At 43.8% G+C, this 17,752-nt stretch overlaps 1 protein-coding gene across 4 annotated transcripts in view; it reads right to left on the minus strand.

Annotated features, from left to right (window-relative positions):
- RYR3 (ryanodine receptor 3) overlaps positions 1-17,752 on the minus strand; it is a 568,187-nt gene that overhangs the window by 221,056 nt on the left and 329,379 nt on the right. For all 4 annotated transcript variants that reach the window (XM_030814359.1, XM_030814360.1, XM_030814362.1 and 1 more), the window contains exons 24-31: positions 16,228-16,387; positions 14,593-14,740; positions 13,508-13,713; positions 12,779-12,953; positions 5,027-5,235; positions 3,020-3,195; positions 2,073-2,109; positions 302-465 (exon numbers count right to left, since the gene is read on the minus strand). In XM_030814359.1, the coding sequence (XP_030670219.1) occupies positions 302-465; positions 2,073-2,109; positions 3,020-3,195; positions 5,027-5,235; positions 12,779-12,953; positions 13,508-13,713; positions 14,593-14,740; positions 16,228-16,387 (1,275 nt within the window). The remainder of the gene's footprint in view (positions 1-301; positions 466-2,072; positions 2,110-3,019; positions 3,196-5,026; positions 5,236-12,778; positions 12,954-13,507; positions 13,714-14,592; positions 14,741-16,227; positions 16,388-17,752) is intronic.

Genomic DNA, 17,752 nt, shown 5'->3' on the forward strand with positions numbered 1-17,752 from the left:
AATTGGGACTTGCCCAGAAGTGCTGGAAAAAAAACTCTGAGAGAGATCACGTACCCCATTCTCTGTCTGTATTTTCCATCTCTGGGGCACGATTTATATACATGATGAAATTCTTCTCTATTTTCACTAGCACTTTTTCTCACTGTCATAGTACCAGTTTGTTTATTTGAAGTCTGTGCTTCATTTTCTCCTTTTAAGAGAGGCCAAGATGTTTCCTTCTTTGGGTGTGGGTGGAAGAAAAAGACTGGGGGTAGGGACTGAGAAGCCCGATGCTAACCCTGCCACTTGGGAGCCCCCTTACCTTTCGTGGACACGGCCTCTTTCATCCCCTAGGGTGACAGTCACTGTGCAGTTTTTATTCAGGTCAAACTTTTCACTGTACAAGTGATAGTCTGGAGTCACCCATCCGACCCAGACGCAGGATGGATCCTGTCCAGCAAAGATGCGGATGGCATAGTAGCACTGCTGTGGAGAGACCGCAGAGGGGAGTCAACGGCCCCCAGCCCCCATCCAGTTGAAGATAGGGGGCCCAAGACACAGAAATAACACAGCAGCTCACTTGGCTCCCTTTTTTTTTCTGGAAAAGTACACACGAGTAGAGGTAGACTACACGCTAGATCTGCAAGGAAGGCTGAATAGGGATTCTGGCTTCCTAATTTTTCCTTTCTATTTCGCTGTAGCATCTGGCAAAGCAAATGCTTAAGCTAATCTACCACCCTTTGCCCAGAAGACGTTGGTGCTGAAATCAGGAGATGCTGTGGATGGAAGCAGTGGCAGCTGCTCAGAATGGCAGCACAGAGCCCTAACCATCTCCTGGGCACCAGGGCAGATCTGCGCTGCAGGAGAGAGCGGGCACAGTCCCTGCCCTCAGAGAGAGAGTGGTCAAGGGTCAGAGCATTCCTGTTATACTTTCTCCTTCTAAAAGGAAGTCCAGTGCTTTTTTACTGGAAAGTCTTGAAAGAGGTTGCTTAAGAAAGAGTTCATCTCATGGCCAAATGTGCTTTGTGTAGCTGTCACACTCAACTACACTCAGTACTGAGAAGTACAGCAATTTTTGGCAGGGCTCATACAATTCATGGGGTTATCACTATATTACAACAATAGCTACAGCACTGAGGCAGGTGACTAGCTCATCATTTTCCTTATGAAACTGAGCAGATTCATTCTTAATGAAGTGGCCCTTATTGTAGTCTGTCAAATTTTCTTGACCGGAAGAAAAAAGGGTCAGCTAGACAAACCTGGGCTTGAATCTTGACACTGCCAGGTATTCATCATGTGACTTTGAACAAATCATTTGTCCTCTCTGTGCATTATATTGAGTGTAATATTATCCATTTCAGGGCTTGCTGATTAATTTTAAATGGAGATTAAATGGGAAGGCGACAATGTGCCCAGCACAGTGTCCCACACACACTGTGTGTGTGATTCACTGCAGCGAGAATCTTATTCCTGATGAGGGTTAACCTACAAATTCAGGATTGTTGGATAACTTTAAAGAAGGGTTGACACACATTTCTTCCACAGGCTTTTTTTTTTTTTTGCCAGATGCTAAAGAAGAATGAGAGAAAGAAAGAAAAACCAGGAGTTGCTTTCTGACTACTGTCTAGAGACCAAAAGTAGCTTCCATCTTCTGCAGTGGCTTCTTGCTCTTCTTCTCATTTGATTGCTTTTAACATCACTCCTAGCACTGCACAGAGACATGGGGGAGCTGACTCACAAAAGTTTACACAAAAAAAGCAAACCAAAAGATTTAATTGAGCGCCCTCCAACTGATGCTCATTTCAATCAGAAAGGCAGTGTTGGATCCCTGATGGCAAATGGGCAACAAGTACCCAATGATGCCCAGTTAGGAGCTCCAGGTAGAGCTTTTGCTTTGCACCGAGTAACTGTATTTCTTTCCCCCACTTGAGAAATGCCATAGATGTGTTCTGGAAGCATCAAGATGGATATTAAAAGACGGAGTAATTGGCAATTAAAGAGGATCTCTAGACAGATCTTTGCTGTAAGGGGCATATTACCAGGCACAACAAAGAATCAAATAATTAAAACCATAACTGAGCACATTTACTTACTGTTGTTGTATGAGAGAGTATTTCTTGCATCTGTTTCCTGGGGGAAAGATAATCCATGTTTTAGTTATTCAGCTGTATAGAGAATCCCACAGTTCCGACAGGCAATTGATCTACCTTCAATGATCAAGGCAAGTTTAGGAAACTGGCTACTTTCTAAACACAAGTGATTGCAACCAGTCTTGGGACTTATTCATTTGTAAGCTGTTAACACAAGGCAGGGATGTGACTCCCAACTCTTATCCCTCAGCCCAGATGGTTAAGTTAGATGGTAAGTTGAGAGTGAGGATGGAAGACTGCAATAATATAAGCAGGGATACCTCTGAATAGGTTATCCTATTCTCTCAAGCAGCTGTGCTTGTTTAAAAGCTTGGTAGAAAGCAAAACCCTAGAGGAAACCCCAACAAGATGGCTCCAGGCAGCAGACATACATCAATGATTAAAAATAGACATCAGGGGAAAGAAACACAGCAAGGAATATGTTCCTTATCAGGAAGAAAGAAGTCACATTGCCCATGAATCACACAGCTGCAGAGTTGGACAATGCCCATAGTTATGCAAAGAAGGCAGTATCTGCCTCCAGAAACTTCTAATTGCACACAAAAGCAAAAATAATCGCACCCTCTTATGCACTCACAAAACACAGGAATTGTGGGCAGCAAGGAAGGTAGGGGCTCAGAGTTCAAGAAGAGCAGAAACTTTTCCACCAGATGTGTCTGTTTAGCATGATTGGTACCTTAATTATGCCCTGCACAAACACACACGTGTACTTGCATGCACATGTGTGCACACACATTCTCATTTTTTTTTTTTTTTTTTTTTTTTACCTGACTGAAAGCAGAGAGAACCCTATCTATGGAGTTCCCGTGCTGAGTTAGGGTAAAAAGCAGAAAGCTCACTTTACAGTAGATGCAATGAGTGCCTCTGAGAACTGGAGGCCTCACCCTCACCTTTTCTGGAAAGCTTCACTGTCCAGACAGGGGCTGTGGCTGAAGGAGGAGTGGCACTCGACAGGCATGCTCAAGCGGCAATAGATCATGTCAGCATTGCTATTCTGTGTGCCAAATGTCTTATGGGTCACCTTGAGACACGGAGGGCTGTCCATGGTGCCATCAATCCTCATGACCTGGAAACAGGACGAGTCCTTACCTTGACATACCAAAGGGCCTGACCTTGACCCAGTCCCTTTTTGCCTCGTGGACATGCACATGGCAAGGCATTCTGTGAACTATAGAAGTAAGTTGTGTCCAGTGGTAACCAAACTATAATTCTCATCATTACTTGGGCCTTGTCCTGTAGGAAGAAACAGATCTGCTCCTGGCTAGGGAAATTAGAGATTTAAAAACATGCTCACTGGGTTCTCTGTAAGGCCAAGGGTGGAGAATAAATGCCAGAGGGGGGTGGCATCTGGGAGACAGAGCATAGTGTCCACAGAGGCTAACCTTTTAGGTCAGGGGGCAAGTGGCTAAAAAAGATAATCTTTCCAAGGACCATGCTTGTCACTGGGCATGAGAACATCTAAGGGAAGGGACAAAAGTAATCCCAAAGCTCAGGAAGGATGTCCAGCTCCTGAGAAGGGCACCCTCCCCACCCAGCCCAGCTCTCATCTCTGCCACAGTCACGGCCTGAAGGCTGAGGCTGCTGGAGCCTCCTAATACTAGGAAATCAGCAGTTCCTAGGCACAAGCATTGCAGGGGGCAGAGTTAGGGGAGGAAAGGTCAGAAATGGATTTTTGCAATTTGTGTGTGGAGAGGGAAATGGGGGGATACAGGGGATGTGAACTGAGGCTTACAATAATAAGTTTCTTATAATCTGAGCCTTTTCTTTGCCCTCTATAGAACTGTTCTTGTCCTAGGTCCTATGAGAATACTTCAATTCTATTTTTCTAAGTAGAGGGCCTCTAGGGGTTCATGACCTCCAAAAGTTTAAGAGTCACTTTTCTAAAGCAATGGTTAGGGAGGAATCAGAGAGAGAAGAGTCTCTACTATTTAACTGAGGAAGAAAGTGGGGCATTAAGGTTGATGCTTGTTGAATTCAGATGGGAGGATGAGTTAAGGAACTTACAGTGAGGTTGAAGCCAACCAAAGAATCTACCTTGACTAAAGCTGCAATGGGGCTGATCTGTCTGGCATTTGTTTTAATCAACACTCTCCCGCTATCCACCATGGAAAAACCATGGTCTGTGAACCAAAACAGAGGCAAGTCTAAGTCGATGTAGGGCCAGGACTAAAGTTAGGCTCCTTACAATCTTTGGCTCCTCTCTGCTCCCCCTAGAAGATGGGGATAGATTAATCAATGATCACACATCAGCTTAAAATCTTGGCAACACCATCAAAAAATTAAATAGGTCCTACAAGACATCAAGTCATGAGTGGGTAACAACATACATGTTCAGTACATATAATCTTGAATATAGGTATGGAACTTTTAAATTTTTTTAATAAAAAAAATTGTTTCAAGAGACAAGGTCTCTCTCTGTCACCCAGGCTACAGTGCAGTGATGTGATCATAGCTCACTGCAGCCTGGAACTCCCGGGTTCAAGGGATCCTCCCACCTCAGCCTCCCAAGTAGCTGGGATTACAGGTGTGAGCCACCACACCCAGCCCGAACTTAAAAAAAGAAAAAAAAAAAAAAACAGAAAAGTTTAAGGTCTCCGGATACTATATTGCTATGACAATACAGTACAGGAACATCCAGAGCAAATTCAGGGGCCCAAAATGTTGAGAGTTGATCTGTAAGGTTTTATGTGCAAGGCAGATGTCTCTCGTAAGATGCCACTGAGCTGCCCCAATTAAGAAGCCTGCAACTGCAGCTCTGAGGGCCAGTGTGGAGGTGGCTGGTAAGTGGCCAGGACATGGACTTAGGTAAACAGCTGCCTATTGACAGGAGACTTAGGGCAAGCTTAGGGCCTTGGCCCACCTGACCCACCAGGGCCACGCACATCGTGTAACATTACCTCTATGTGTGGATGATCCTTTGGCACGTTGACAAACGTCGGGAGGCGCTTGCTGAACCACATAGCAACATCTCTGTTCATGTTGACAGCAAAAGGCTCAAAGCCCTCTTGGAGACCACACATGGTATAAAACTTGAAGGTACTGGCATCTGTCCCGAGATTCATGCGGCCGATCTGAGATAGCCCCAGACAGCAGATGGGCACAAAGCCTGCAGAACAGTTAGAGAGACCTGCTTTAACCCAAGGGCACCATCCCGGGAAACTGAGGAAGCTGAATCTTTGCTTAAGGGCTTTGACTCCCAGTAGGAAAGATGGGACACAACCCGTTCTTTCTGTCTTTCTTCCTGGCACATAAAATCAACAACAGGAGGCCACATGGAGACCACCACTGCCCATGGTACATAGGAAAGATAAGAGAGCTTGGTTCAAAAATGATTTGGGAAAAACAATGATCCAGTTAAGAATATTCGTAAGATATAAATAAATATCAACTGGAAAGGCAAAACCAGTAAGAGAAAAGGTGAAATTCTTTATCTGTCCCTTAGTTAAAATTGATCTTAGGCCCTGGGAAAATTTAAATACTACCCAAAACAATGCAGTGAGCCTAAAGAATGACTTGGTGAGATTTTCTGCCCCAAAAACAAAAAGATGGGTAACTATGTGAGATGATGAATATGTTATTTTGCTGCACTGTAGTAGCCTTTTTACTATCTCTATGTGTTTCAAAACATCACGTCGTATACCTTAAATATACAAAATAAAATTTATTTAAAATAAAAAAAAGGTGACTTGGTGCAAGTTGCCCAACTTTTCTGGACCCCAGCATCTTCCCCAGTGACATGAGAGGTCCTTCACATTTCGAAGGTAGGATTCTAAGAAGTTTTAAATGCTAGCACTATGATTGTGCTTGTTAACAAAATACAATTTACAAACACCCAGTCTCCTAGCCCACTCTCCTTCTCGCCTACTCAGGAGGGCAGAGTTTCAAGCAGGAGCCAGAGAAAGCTCCTCTCTTCCTTCCTACAGCTATCATCTCTCCAAGCTCACATCTGTAGCTTGATCATATTAAAAAAAACTACCACTCAAAACAGACCAAAGCAGAAGTTCAAATTGTTTGGTGTTCTTGTTTGCGGGCTATTTATAAATCATAATTGTGGACCAACAAATCAGCAACACAGGGAAAGCGCTAATTATGTTGGATTTGGGAGGATGTGAGAGGCAGGCAGGTGGCTGGAGGACCGCTGGAGGCTGCAGAGAGTGCCTGGAAGGGTAGGAGAAGTTCTGAGGCTGCTGGATGAGGCAGGGGCTGGAGCTCCTTACAAAAGAAAGTGGTGTCACTCCCTAGGATAAGAGTGGTCACTTCAGGGGACATTTAAAGGCCAATTTTGGGAGCATTTACATCTAACAGTAAAAACTTTCTTTCGTAGACACCAAGGCCAAGATGCACTCTTCCTAGATGGGAGGCTTATATACTATTATCTAAGCCACGAAGTTTCTATGTAAATAATAAGTTACGTAAGTGAAACGTAAATCTCTTGCAAGCTATGTGGTTGCTTTTAGAAACTATAAACTCACTTAGGATACAGACGTGTTTAATACCGTGTCTAAATAAAACAGAATGTCAATGCAGTCCTAGCAAAATGGCAGTGATGTTTGTACAAAAAGCCTCCTCGCAGCACTGCCAACTGAGGACAGACTAGGACCCCTGCCTCTCAGGACAGGCAATGGACTGGTCCCTTGGACAAGCACCTGTGCATGTAACATCCTGAGCACTGCTATACTTCTGGTATTTTTGTGATAGGGGCTGCGATGGATGAAACCATCTCCTTTCTATAGACAGAGATGTTTATAAATAAAGAACCTTTGGAAATCTGATTACAGTGTAGAATGAGAATTGCTTGCCAGTAAAATTCCTAGGCTCCGCATTGGGAAAGATGGTTTTCCTATGTGCCATGACAAGATGTGAAGGAAGAAGAAACTATCCCAATCCCAAGGAGCTTACAGAAATGAGGACAAGGAATGGAATATAAAAGAGGGAATGTGTTGGCTGCAAACCATCCCTCATCTCAAGACAGTATTTTAGTTATTCTACTAAGGGAGGTAACTAAACCAAGAAAACCACCAGTATAGGTTTATCTTGGAGCCATGAACATGAAGATCATGAAACAGTCCAGCCTTGATGTGAGCACAGAATAGGACAGCTTAAGAAAACCTCTCTATTCCATTTTTCTCCATGAACGTGGATGGTGCAATAAGTGAGCAGCAGGAGTAAAAGCCTCCGTGGGAAGTGGCAACAATGAGGATTTGACCTCAGGACATAAAAATAATGTCCTAGTCACAGACCCACTGACAATGTAGGGGGAAAAGGTAATAATTGCATAAGACTTCTTTTTTTCTAAGTATGTTGAGCTCCTCTTCATTCCTAAGCACCAGTAGAGAGGACAGCACTTTAATAAGGCTAAAACTAAGAACATGAGGAGTTAATGGACTTGACCATGGTCACAGGAAGGGCAAGCGACAAAAATGGGATGAGATTCTCTATCCTCGAGTCGTAGGCCAGCTGCCAGTCTGTGTGTGAGAGGGAGTGAGTGTTCAGGGGATGAATGCCCCAGATTTAAACAGTAGTTATGACCAGGGCCAGAGGACTGCATTCACTAGAGAGTAAAGTGTTGTCCCTGTGGGGCAGAAGCCCTCTCTACAGGGAGAGTTGCACACTCCGTGGGAAAAGACACGGTAAGTCATGGATGCAAGAGCAATGGGAGGCACAGAGTATTGGGGACCTCCAGGAGGCTAAGTGGACACAGCTGGGGCAGCTCTGTAAAACAGCAGCAGAAAAGCTAAATCTAAGGCTTGAGTCAGAAAAGAGAAAATCCGAAAGGACAGAGAGGAAAGATTAATTCTCATAAAGCACCAGCGCTTTCTCTTGGAGAAAACGATTCGATAACTAGATACATTTAATCAGCTCCCTCCACCTGGCTAAGAGGATCTAGCTAATATCTCCATTTCTAAAACTTCTTTATTTGAGGCATTTAAAAATCTTGTAACTTTGTAACTCTTCATGAAAGATAGATAAGGGAGAACAACCATGGCATGACAAACCACAACAGCAAATATTTACCAAATACCTTGTAAATGTCAGGCTTAGTGCTCTACAGATACATCTCATTATTATGCCAATGTTACAGACAAGGAAACAGACCTAGAAAGTGGACTTGCTCAACATCTGCCACCTGGTAAACTGCAGAGTCAGCATGTGAACAAAGCTGCCTGAGCAGGAGTCCACAGCAAGCAATGGGGACTGAGGCCAGGATGCCTGCTTTCTAATTGTCATCTAAGCTAACTTGTTTTGTTAGCAGTTACATTGCTTTTCAAATGATTTTTCAACGTGTCAGGTAGTTCACCTGCTTGTCTCTAGATTAGACAGATGGAGACCCATGACCACAACACATTCCAGGCCCCTAAGAGGAAAAGGGCTACCTGTACACAGCTCACTACATGGCTTTCCAGAATTCACCTGGATAAAAGGACCCACTGGGCAAGGTCACGTAGCATTACTATCTGTCACAAAGAAGGATTTCCATTTTGCACACAGCTTAATTAACCCATAGCCTCAAATGAGACTGGAGAAGAAGAAAAAAAAATAAGAGGGAAAAGAATACCACCTCCCTACATGCATCCTAGTAGATATAATTATGCTGACAACTCTGAAGAGGTCTGAGAAGAAAATCTGCAAACGGCACAGTCTTCAGCCAAGATGTATATAGAAGTTCTTGTCCCAGGAAAGAAATGGCAAGAATATATGCATTTACATTTTGTAGAGGACCCCCAGTTCTGATACACTTGGTATTATAAGGCCCCATACTGGTTTTCTGATTAGGAAGAGGGAGAGCAGGGGGGTAATCTTATAATTCCAGGAGATTGCAAAGAAACCAGCTCTCTCAAAAATGCAAAGGATAGGCCCATTTTCAATCCATTTTAAACTAAAGGAAGACATAAAAGAGAATAGCTACCAGCAAGGGAAAAGCTGACATCTTAGAGAGAGGGAGGTAGATGACCGCTCAGACCATCCCTGGGGTGTTTCTGGGAGTTTCAATCCAGCAGTACATGTTATACCCATTGCTTCCCATTTCCTGCTAAGCCTTGCAAAGACAGAGTTACAGGAGACGACACAGAGATGGTCACAGGCCTTGTAGAAAACAAAAGAAACGATAGGCCACGCTCCCCTGCCACAGCCACTTTCTGAAACACAAGACCCATCTGGAGAGAGAATGACAGGGGACCCTGGGTACCAGTGTGTGTGCCTGTAGATGGCAGTGACACTTCCTGCAGATAAGTTTCACTTTCTGCCTATTGAAAAGCTGCCAACAGAAATGAGGGATCTGTTAAACCCGACAGGTCAATGGGCAGGAACAGCCTGGGAGGCTGCCCCTGCAGACACCAAAGCTGCAGCAGGAGGCAGGATGTCCCTCAGGGGAGTGCCTGGCGGAGAGGCAGCACAGGAGACCACACCAAAGCCTCTTCCAGATGTCGCATTCTGAGGTCTAGCAGGATGTCCAGGATTTTATCTTCCTTTCCTTTAAACAGAGGAAAAGAGAAGGCTAATAGCAAAGGGTTTGCCTTGGAGGCTTCTGAGATCTCAGATGCTTCTAGGTGACAACACTGACAGCTGTGATGGTCCAGTCCAGGGACCAGGGGAGGGAACATTAATTAGAAAATTCTAATGAAGCAGATAAAGGCATATAATCTATGATGCATAAGAGGATGGAAATGACAACTTGTAAGTAAGCCAGAGGTAAAAACAGCCATGAACTACAATATCTGTCCCCACTGCTTCCCCAAAAGGGCAAAAGGCTTCCCATGGCCCAGCTCCCACTGGGGTAATGACTGAAATCAAAGCTGACATGCTGGTGACCAGAAGAACACAAGCAAGTAGGGCATTCTGCTTTACGGGGTGGGGGGAGGTAGGCGCTACAATGCATGAAATGTTTTATTTTCAACAGATGCTTTTCTTAACAACTCAAGGCAAGAATTGCTACCTCTTTCCACTTGACGCAGAGAGAAGAGAGATGCTATGTGGTTATTCCAGGCCTTTGGGCTACTGTTATCAAAGAATGGCACGTCGACTTCCTTATAACTACACTTCCACCAACTCACAAGCCATTGCAGAACTGAAAGAGCTTTCCAATTATGTTGTCTCTGTGTTATTAAAGGGCAATATGATAGGACAGTATAATGTGCTAACACATTACAGTACAATTCTATTATTAAGCAGCATCCTAATAATACTTTGTTATTCTGAAGGTCAAATCACATCCCTGTACACAACAGGCCTATGGGACATTACTTTCATTACAATACAGATGCTCTCTAAAAGCAGGGTTATGCTCAAATATCCCTCCCCTTTATAGTATTCCTCTGCTCAAACCCCATAATGGCCCCTCATTTCCTAGAGGGTGAAGTCCAAGGGTGCTTGGCTCAGAGAAGACAATAGTTTCTTGAATGAAAAGGCTGAGTCTCAGTATTTGAGCCTATAATCTGCACCTTATCTACCTTTCCAGCTTCATCATCCACACATTCCACACACAAATCTTCTACCCTTTCCTATAGCTTCCTGGAGCCACAGAACTACTCCTGTTACATCCCCTGACAGGACTAGCCTTCTCCTTACACATAGACATCTCGTATTCTTTAGTTAACATGCAATTCAAATCCCATTCATATAGACTTTTCATTCTGTATTAGTCACTTGCCATTGATAACTTACTGCTCTGCATTATTATCATCTTTTTTACAACTGAAAAATGAGCTCCTTAGTACTGCTACTAATGGGAGGCACAAATGCCTCACATTTGCATACGCTTTAAACCACTGCTCTCATACTTCAGTGTGTATGCAAATCACCAGAGTGTCTCATCAGAATGCAGATTCTGATTCTGGTCTGGGGTGGGGCTGAGATTCCTCATCGCTAACAAGCAGACCATACTCTGAGTATCAAGGCTTTGGACTTTACAAAGTTCTTGTAACTCTGCACAACATACGAGATTCTCATCTCCTCCTCAGAGTTCAACAGACAAGTAACCTCTTCCAGTTCACACAATAGCAGAGCCTGGAAAAGGTCCTGATTTTTGGACTCTTTCTACCCCAGAGAACGACTTTCTTTGGAGATGTGCCTGAATCTCCTAGGCTGTTTTCCTCCTGGCCTCAGAGGGGGGGCACTGCATGAGGTGGGTGCTTGGAAAGCACCGGTGGTCTTTGTACACTGCCCTGATGTCCACCTACAGAAATCCTTTCCTTTGCCTCTGAACCAGCACACAGGCCACTCCTTCTTCTGGCAATATCATTCTCACCTGTCTCCAAAAACAGTTATTTCTTTAAAACTTTGATTTTAAACCTCTTCGGAAGGCATTAAAATATGACCCCATTTGACTTTAGTCATTTTTCTTTTTAGGAAAATACAATGATTTGTAAGCTTTTTATTTCTCCAAATATTTGGCTGTTAGAAAAACCCTGAAAGGTACAGTTGGATATGCATACTTTAGACAATAGGTGTCTGAAAAAAAGTGCGAAAGTCATTCATAAAGCTAAAAATGCTCTGTAAAGAGCATGTATATTACATACACACAGTTTCATGTATTTGTGCTCTCTTGCCTATGCAGTTGTATCGTTTTAGCTTTCTAGGTAGGAAATGTTTCTTTCTGTAAAGTATCAGAAATTTAGGGCTACAAGGAGCCCTCATCATTTACAGAGAGAAAAATGAGTTCCCAAATGGATAAATAAAGTCAACTAAGATGTCCTGGGTAGGCAGGGGCAGTGGCAGGTGAGGGTCCAGGTCTCCTGACCCAGAACAGCCCCCTTCTCGTCCGTGAGGAGGAAACAGTGCGGCAAAGCACCAGGCATAAGGGCATTCACACAGCAGGTGTTAAATCACTGCCGTTGAATTTTATATCTGGGAAGAACATTAGATTTTATTTCATCACCCCTTTTATTCTCTGATATACATGAAGAAAGTAAAGCCCAGAGAGGTCAAACAAATACTCCTTGGGAGCCAATGAGCTTGTTAGGAGCAAGTCTACTGACTTGCAGTACACTCTTTCCCCTATATACCAACAGTCTTGTGTACATAATGTAGTTATATAGACAAGAAACAGTAAGCTCCACTTCCTCCTTTGTGTAGCTGGAAGCGTGCCCCTGACTGTGGTCTATTCATGGACATTAAAAAATGCAACTCTGGTTGGGTTTCACAGCGTGTCTGAATTTCAAAATAAGTTCTATTTCATTCAAGGAAATAGCTAAATCTAACTTTCGTGTTTCAATGGTTCTCTTCAAAGCATCAAGTTCAATTACACAAACGTGCAGACTGACAATTCAAATCAGAATAAAAGGATAATTCTTTAATTCACTGATTTTTCTCTCCTGTCAAGGACATTAGTCATATACAATAAGCATTTTCTTTGTAATACTGGGAAATCTGGAGAATCTTAAAATGCCAAGACACAGGGCAGGGAATTAGCTTCTTGGTTAACCTACCTGAGAGTTCAGAATGTATATGTTTGCTGCACACACCAACTATCACTATTAATCTCCCCTAATTCTTTGGAATTGCTAGTCTGTGGGGTCTTCTTCACCATTAGGGTTTTCAAATGTGCAAAGGACAGTGTAGACCAAATAAGGACGTAGAGCAGCTCGCTCAGTTTTCCCTGTATTTTCCTTCAGCCTCATGGAGCTGGGGTTGGCAAAGGGTGTTAGATTTACCATTCTCAATCTCGTAGTCAGCGAAGGCAAGTTCAGAGCCTTTGTTGGTGATCAGCAGCTCCCCATTCAGTGTGAAGATCATTGAAGCATCATCGAGGTTAATCATACATCCGACCACATCCCCTGGCTGCCAGGTACGCCCAAAATACCCACTTCCTTGATGCCAACGCTGGCCCTAGAAAACAAGACTCTAGGGCTTAGAGAAATGGAGTTTCTAGAAGCTCCAGCAGCTGGAGAAATGACCATATCTGCAATATCTCCTAACTAGCAGTGGTACATGATTTCTAGGGGGTACTCAAGGATAACCAACAAGGAGGAGTGGTCTATGTTATGAATGAAACCGAGACACACAAGGTAGCCCAAGTCTCTTGATTTCTAGTCACAGCTATGGCAATAATCAGGATTCTCTCTAGGGAAAACTGGTAAGATTTCCTGACATACTAGCTGCATAGTGATCTTTGTGTCACCTCTGGAGTGGAGTCAATGGGCTTGGGTGCAAAAGCAGATATGAAATCCTTGTAGAAAGGATTTGGGGTACAATGCTCCCCTTCAACAGAGTGAAGAGCAAAGAAACAGTCACTAGGCGATGCTCATTCAATGTCTACATTAGCCAGTGGTGGTGGCCACTCACTTTGAAGCCAGAGATCCAGTAATTTGAGCTTCCAGAAAAATGTTTGGAGAAGGAAAACGTGGTCTGAGGATGAGTGTTTGCTACATATATAGACTCACCCTGTTGCCTTCAAATACAAAGGCTTGGTCATCAGCCCCCAGCTCAACATCAGGCCGACAGCCTGGCCTGGCCCAGCCGACTCGCATGTCTCCTCCAGTCACCACCTCAAACTCAAAATACCACTTTCCAGATCTCACTGCATAAGATCGCTCTACCCGGAAAAATCGGATCTTGTCTATGCTGACTTTCTCCACAGCCGAGTCAGCTATTGTGAGAAGGACGACGAACAGAGGGTGTGGAAGGGAAAGAGAGAACATAGATCTTTAATAATTAGGTAGCACTACTCAAAAGAATTTGATGAGAACATCTAAGACTGACCATAGGTCGACTACTATCCAATATGGCATTCTGTTCATGATGATCGTCATCATCATCACCATACAAGCTACCACTGACTGAGGGATTGCTTCATAGTAGATCCTTTAGAGACCACTTCTCAGTTTTCCCTCACAATAATCCTATGAGGTAGCTAATATTGTCCTCATTTTACTGATGAAGAAATTCAGGCTCAAGAGGTAAAATCATTTATTCAACGTCACAGAGCCAATGAACAGAGGAGCAAAGGTATAAACCCAGATTGGACTTCAAAACCATCCCCTTAACGACTTACAATTCTGCCCCTGTGGCCTATTGTACCTCCTGGGGCATGGGATGACAGTAACAGGCTCATCAATTTTAAGCTGTTGTTCAGATTTTAATCTGAACAAGCTTTTAATTTGGAGATGTGATTACCTGATCTAAAAGTAAGCTGATATTCACACATTTGGAAAATAAGAGAAAAAAACAGTGACTTGGTTTTTGATCAGGTATTCTGAAAAGCTCGGCTACCCTAGAAGATAACCTATTCCTTGTGGGAATAAGTCATAGAAGTGCTCATTGCAGAAAATCTGTCAATGGGATGATGGTTTATATCAAACATGGTCTCCCCGATAATAATAAAAAAAATCACACCATTTAGTCTAGTGCTCTTCAGCCCCAATACTATTTCCAATAGTACAAGTTAGACCTATTTGAAGTTAGGATGCCCCAAGAAGAGGACCTGTTTAGTAAACTGGGGCCAGAATAAACACTCTCAACTCATTACCTAGTTCTTGATCTGATGGCTCAATGTTATACCCGTAACCAACAAAAGTGCGCACAGCTTCCCGCAGGCTGTCCCTGTTTGACTTCTTGGTACGCTCATCCAGTAATGCATATGGCACCAGACGGGGATTTCTTTTGTTCTTCAAATCCTATGTGAAGCCAGAGAAAAAAGGTGCCAAGAAAACATTTCACCTTCACCACAACTCACCCTATTCACATATTCCCAGCAACAGTCCTGGCTTTCTGGCTGCTCTAGGTCTATTAGCTCTTCCCTCAGTGCCTTCACATTTAGCAATGTACATATTTGCCACTTCTCCTCCCGATTAAATGAGTATAAATGGAAACATTTTACTAATGCTCAAAGCTAGCATTAAAAAACACTTTTGGCCGGGCATGGTGACTCATGCCTGTAATCCCAGCACTTTGGGAGGCTGAGGCGGGCAGATCACTTGAGGTCAGGAGTTTGAGACCAGTCTGGCCAACATGGTGAAACCCCCGTCCCTACGAAAAAAACAAAAATTAGCTCGGTGTGGTGGCACATGCCTGTAATCCCACCTACTCAGGAGGCTGAGGCAGGAGAATCATTTGAGCCCGGGAGATGAAGGCTGCAGTGAGCTGATGTCGTGCCACTGCACTCCAGCCTGGGTGACAGAGCGAGAGTCTGTCTCATTAACAAAACAAAACAAAACAAAAAACACTTTAAATAATACCAGCCTGTGAATAAAATGAAGCATCACAGAATTGGTTAGAAACCTCCATTCCCAAAGCAGATGGAGATTTGTATAATGATTTCCCTATGGAAGATCATGTCACCATTTAAGTTGCTATAGCCTCCTCATGACAGCTTAACAAGCCTTCATGGAGAAATGTCGGAAAAGGTGGCAGAGCCACAGTGTGTTCATTTCATGGCAGAGGACACACATTTGTAGTAATGTCCCTCTCAGTTCCTTAGGAGGGACTAAGAAGACAACAGGGACAATTGTAGTGATAAGTCACCCAAAGTCACACATATAACATGCGGTTTTGAACCTCTTCACTCTGCTGCTCCTCCTCCCCCCGTAGTTTGCATAGTTGTCTTCTTCCTGGCTTCCAGATGTGTGCAGGTTTGAAGGCTCCGGCATGAATTAACTAATGTGCACGTAGCCACTCCTGATCTTCCCTGACACTAACCCTACCACTGGTGATTACTAAGATGAGAGAAACCATCTCAAGGAAAGACGTGTGCCAGGTGGTTTGGGGCTAAACTCTGTCTAATTTCTTGCTGTGCTCTGGCTTTCAAGTTGCCTCCTGCTCAGGCCAAGGCCTCTGCCCAGAAATCGTTGGCTCAATGGACTGAAATAAGGAGACAAAAGCTTTTGGGCAGGCTGGTTTGCTGCTGTGCTGGGCTAGCTTCCCCTCCATTTCATCCTCACGAGTAGATACATGGGACTATCCCAGAAATACTGCTGAGCTATGATGTGACTATTACAAATTCTGTCCAGCCCCATGATTCCATAAATAATGAACACACTGAGGTGTGAGGGATAGAGTGCAAAGGCAACCTCTTCCTTCTGATCTAACACACACCAAAGCAAAACGGCACGTGGATGATCATATCTTCTAAGTTTTCCAGCATGCCTGACCCAGCATTTCTTACCTGTTGGATGCCATAGGTCCATCCTTGTTTTATTCTGTCTTTTGCCCAAACATTGTGCGCATTTTCTGCAAGCTTATCCACTAAAATTTCTTGAGGAGGTAATAGCTTCACATCAGACAAATCCAAAGGGGCTGGCTTATAGCCGTTGGACATCATATAGCTACAAGTAAATGTAAAAGTATACATTTTTAACAGATCTCCATGAGTTTCCCATTCCGGATTTTAGACCAAGAGCACATGGTAAGAATGCTGTGCAAAGAAGGCTACAGTCACAGGTCCCACTCTTTGGCTGAATGAATAGCTCAGCTCTGTTTCAAGTCTATAGATGAAACCCCCAATCTACCATCCTTCTTCCCAACATATGTAACACATTTCAAAGAAGACTTGAAAAAAGCAGATGGTCAGTACAAACCATCTTTATTTCTATGAAAACTACTTCTGTTCTCTGCAAAGAATGGGCACATTCAGCATGCTGCAACATTACCAGAAGCCCTTCATCCCCCTACAAAAACACAAAAAGTCAAAACCAGATTGGCAAGAACAAGACCTTGAGTCAAATGTCTCCTTATAAACCAGCACAGAATAATCACTCAGTCAAAAAGTAAAGGCCAAACTTTTACTTTTGGAATTAAAAAAAGAATGATGTCCGAGAATTTTTGAACTTAAAGTGATCTTAGCAGTTAGCTGTCCAGTCCAAGAGTCACAGCCTCAAATGTCTGTAAGTTGACTGAAAATGGGAAGAAGTGGAAGAGCTCTAGGGAGACACATTGTGTAAATGCAGAAGACTAGGGCACACCGTGGAGTGAAACCTCAGGAAAGCAGATTGTCATAGCCACGTGAGAATATGAGTTTAAAGGTATCTATGGCCCTAGGGCCACTGACTGCCTAGGCCAGAGCCAGAATCCAAAAGTGATGAACCATAGACCAGGGCTCAATCCATCCAGGACTTCTGAGCAGCATGAGATGCAGGGTCTATTGTAGGTAGGTATAAGATAATGTTCTGCATCCACCTTTTCAGGATGCTGCCCTTGGGCATAGTCAGGATGCACTGACTGCTGCATCCTGACCTCAGCAGCTCTGGCCAGCAGCCTGTTCCTCCACTGCAGCCTGTCAGATGTGCTTTTCTTGGTACTAGGAGTTGCGTGTGTGAGAGTGGATCTTGGAAGTTTAAGTGGAAAGAAGGGGGAAGATAAACGTTTGATTAAAGCTGGCACTGCTTGGCTCCTAAGTAATGATGACACCTGTGTGCGAATCCATCTGCACATCTGCTGGCATGCATGAGAGCAAGCAAGCAAGGGAACCAGTGGATGTGCCACTGAGCAAGTATTTGAATGTGCAAGGACAAGAAACGTGCAACTGTGTCTGAATGTAGTGGGAGAGAGGGACAGTAGGACACAGGCAGATCTAGGGGGTCAAATGAATGGTGGCAGAGATACCCCTTCCACAAAGGACTTACAAGGCTGGTCCAATGCCAGAGGAGTGACTCTCTGTCATGGCTGGGCACCATTTTTAAGCTTTTGTGCTG

Source organism: Nomascus leucogenys, chromosome 6, assembly GCF_006542625.1.
Source record: "Nomascus leucogenys isolate Asia chromosome 6, Asia_NLE_v1, whole genome shotgun sequence".
NCBI lineage: Eukaryota > Metazoa > Chordata > Mammalia > Primates > Hylobatidae > Nomascus > Nomascus leucogenys.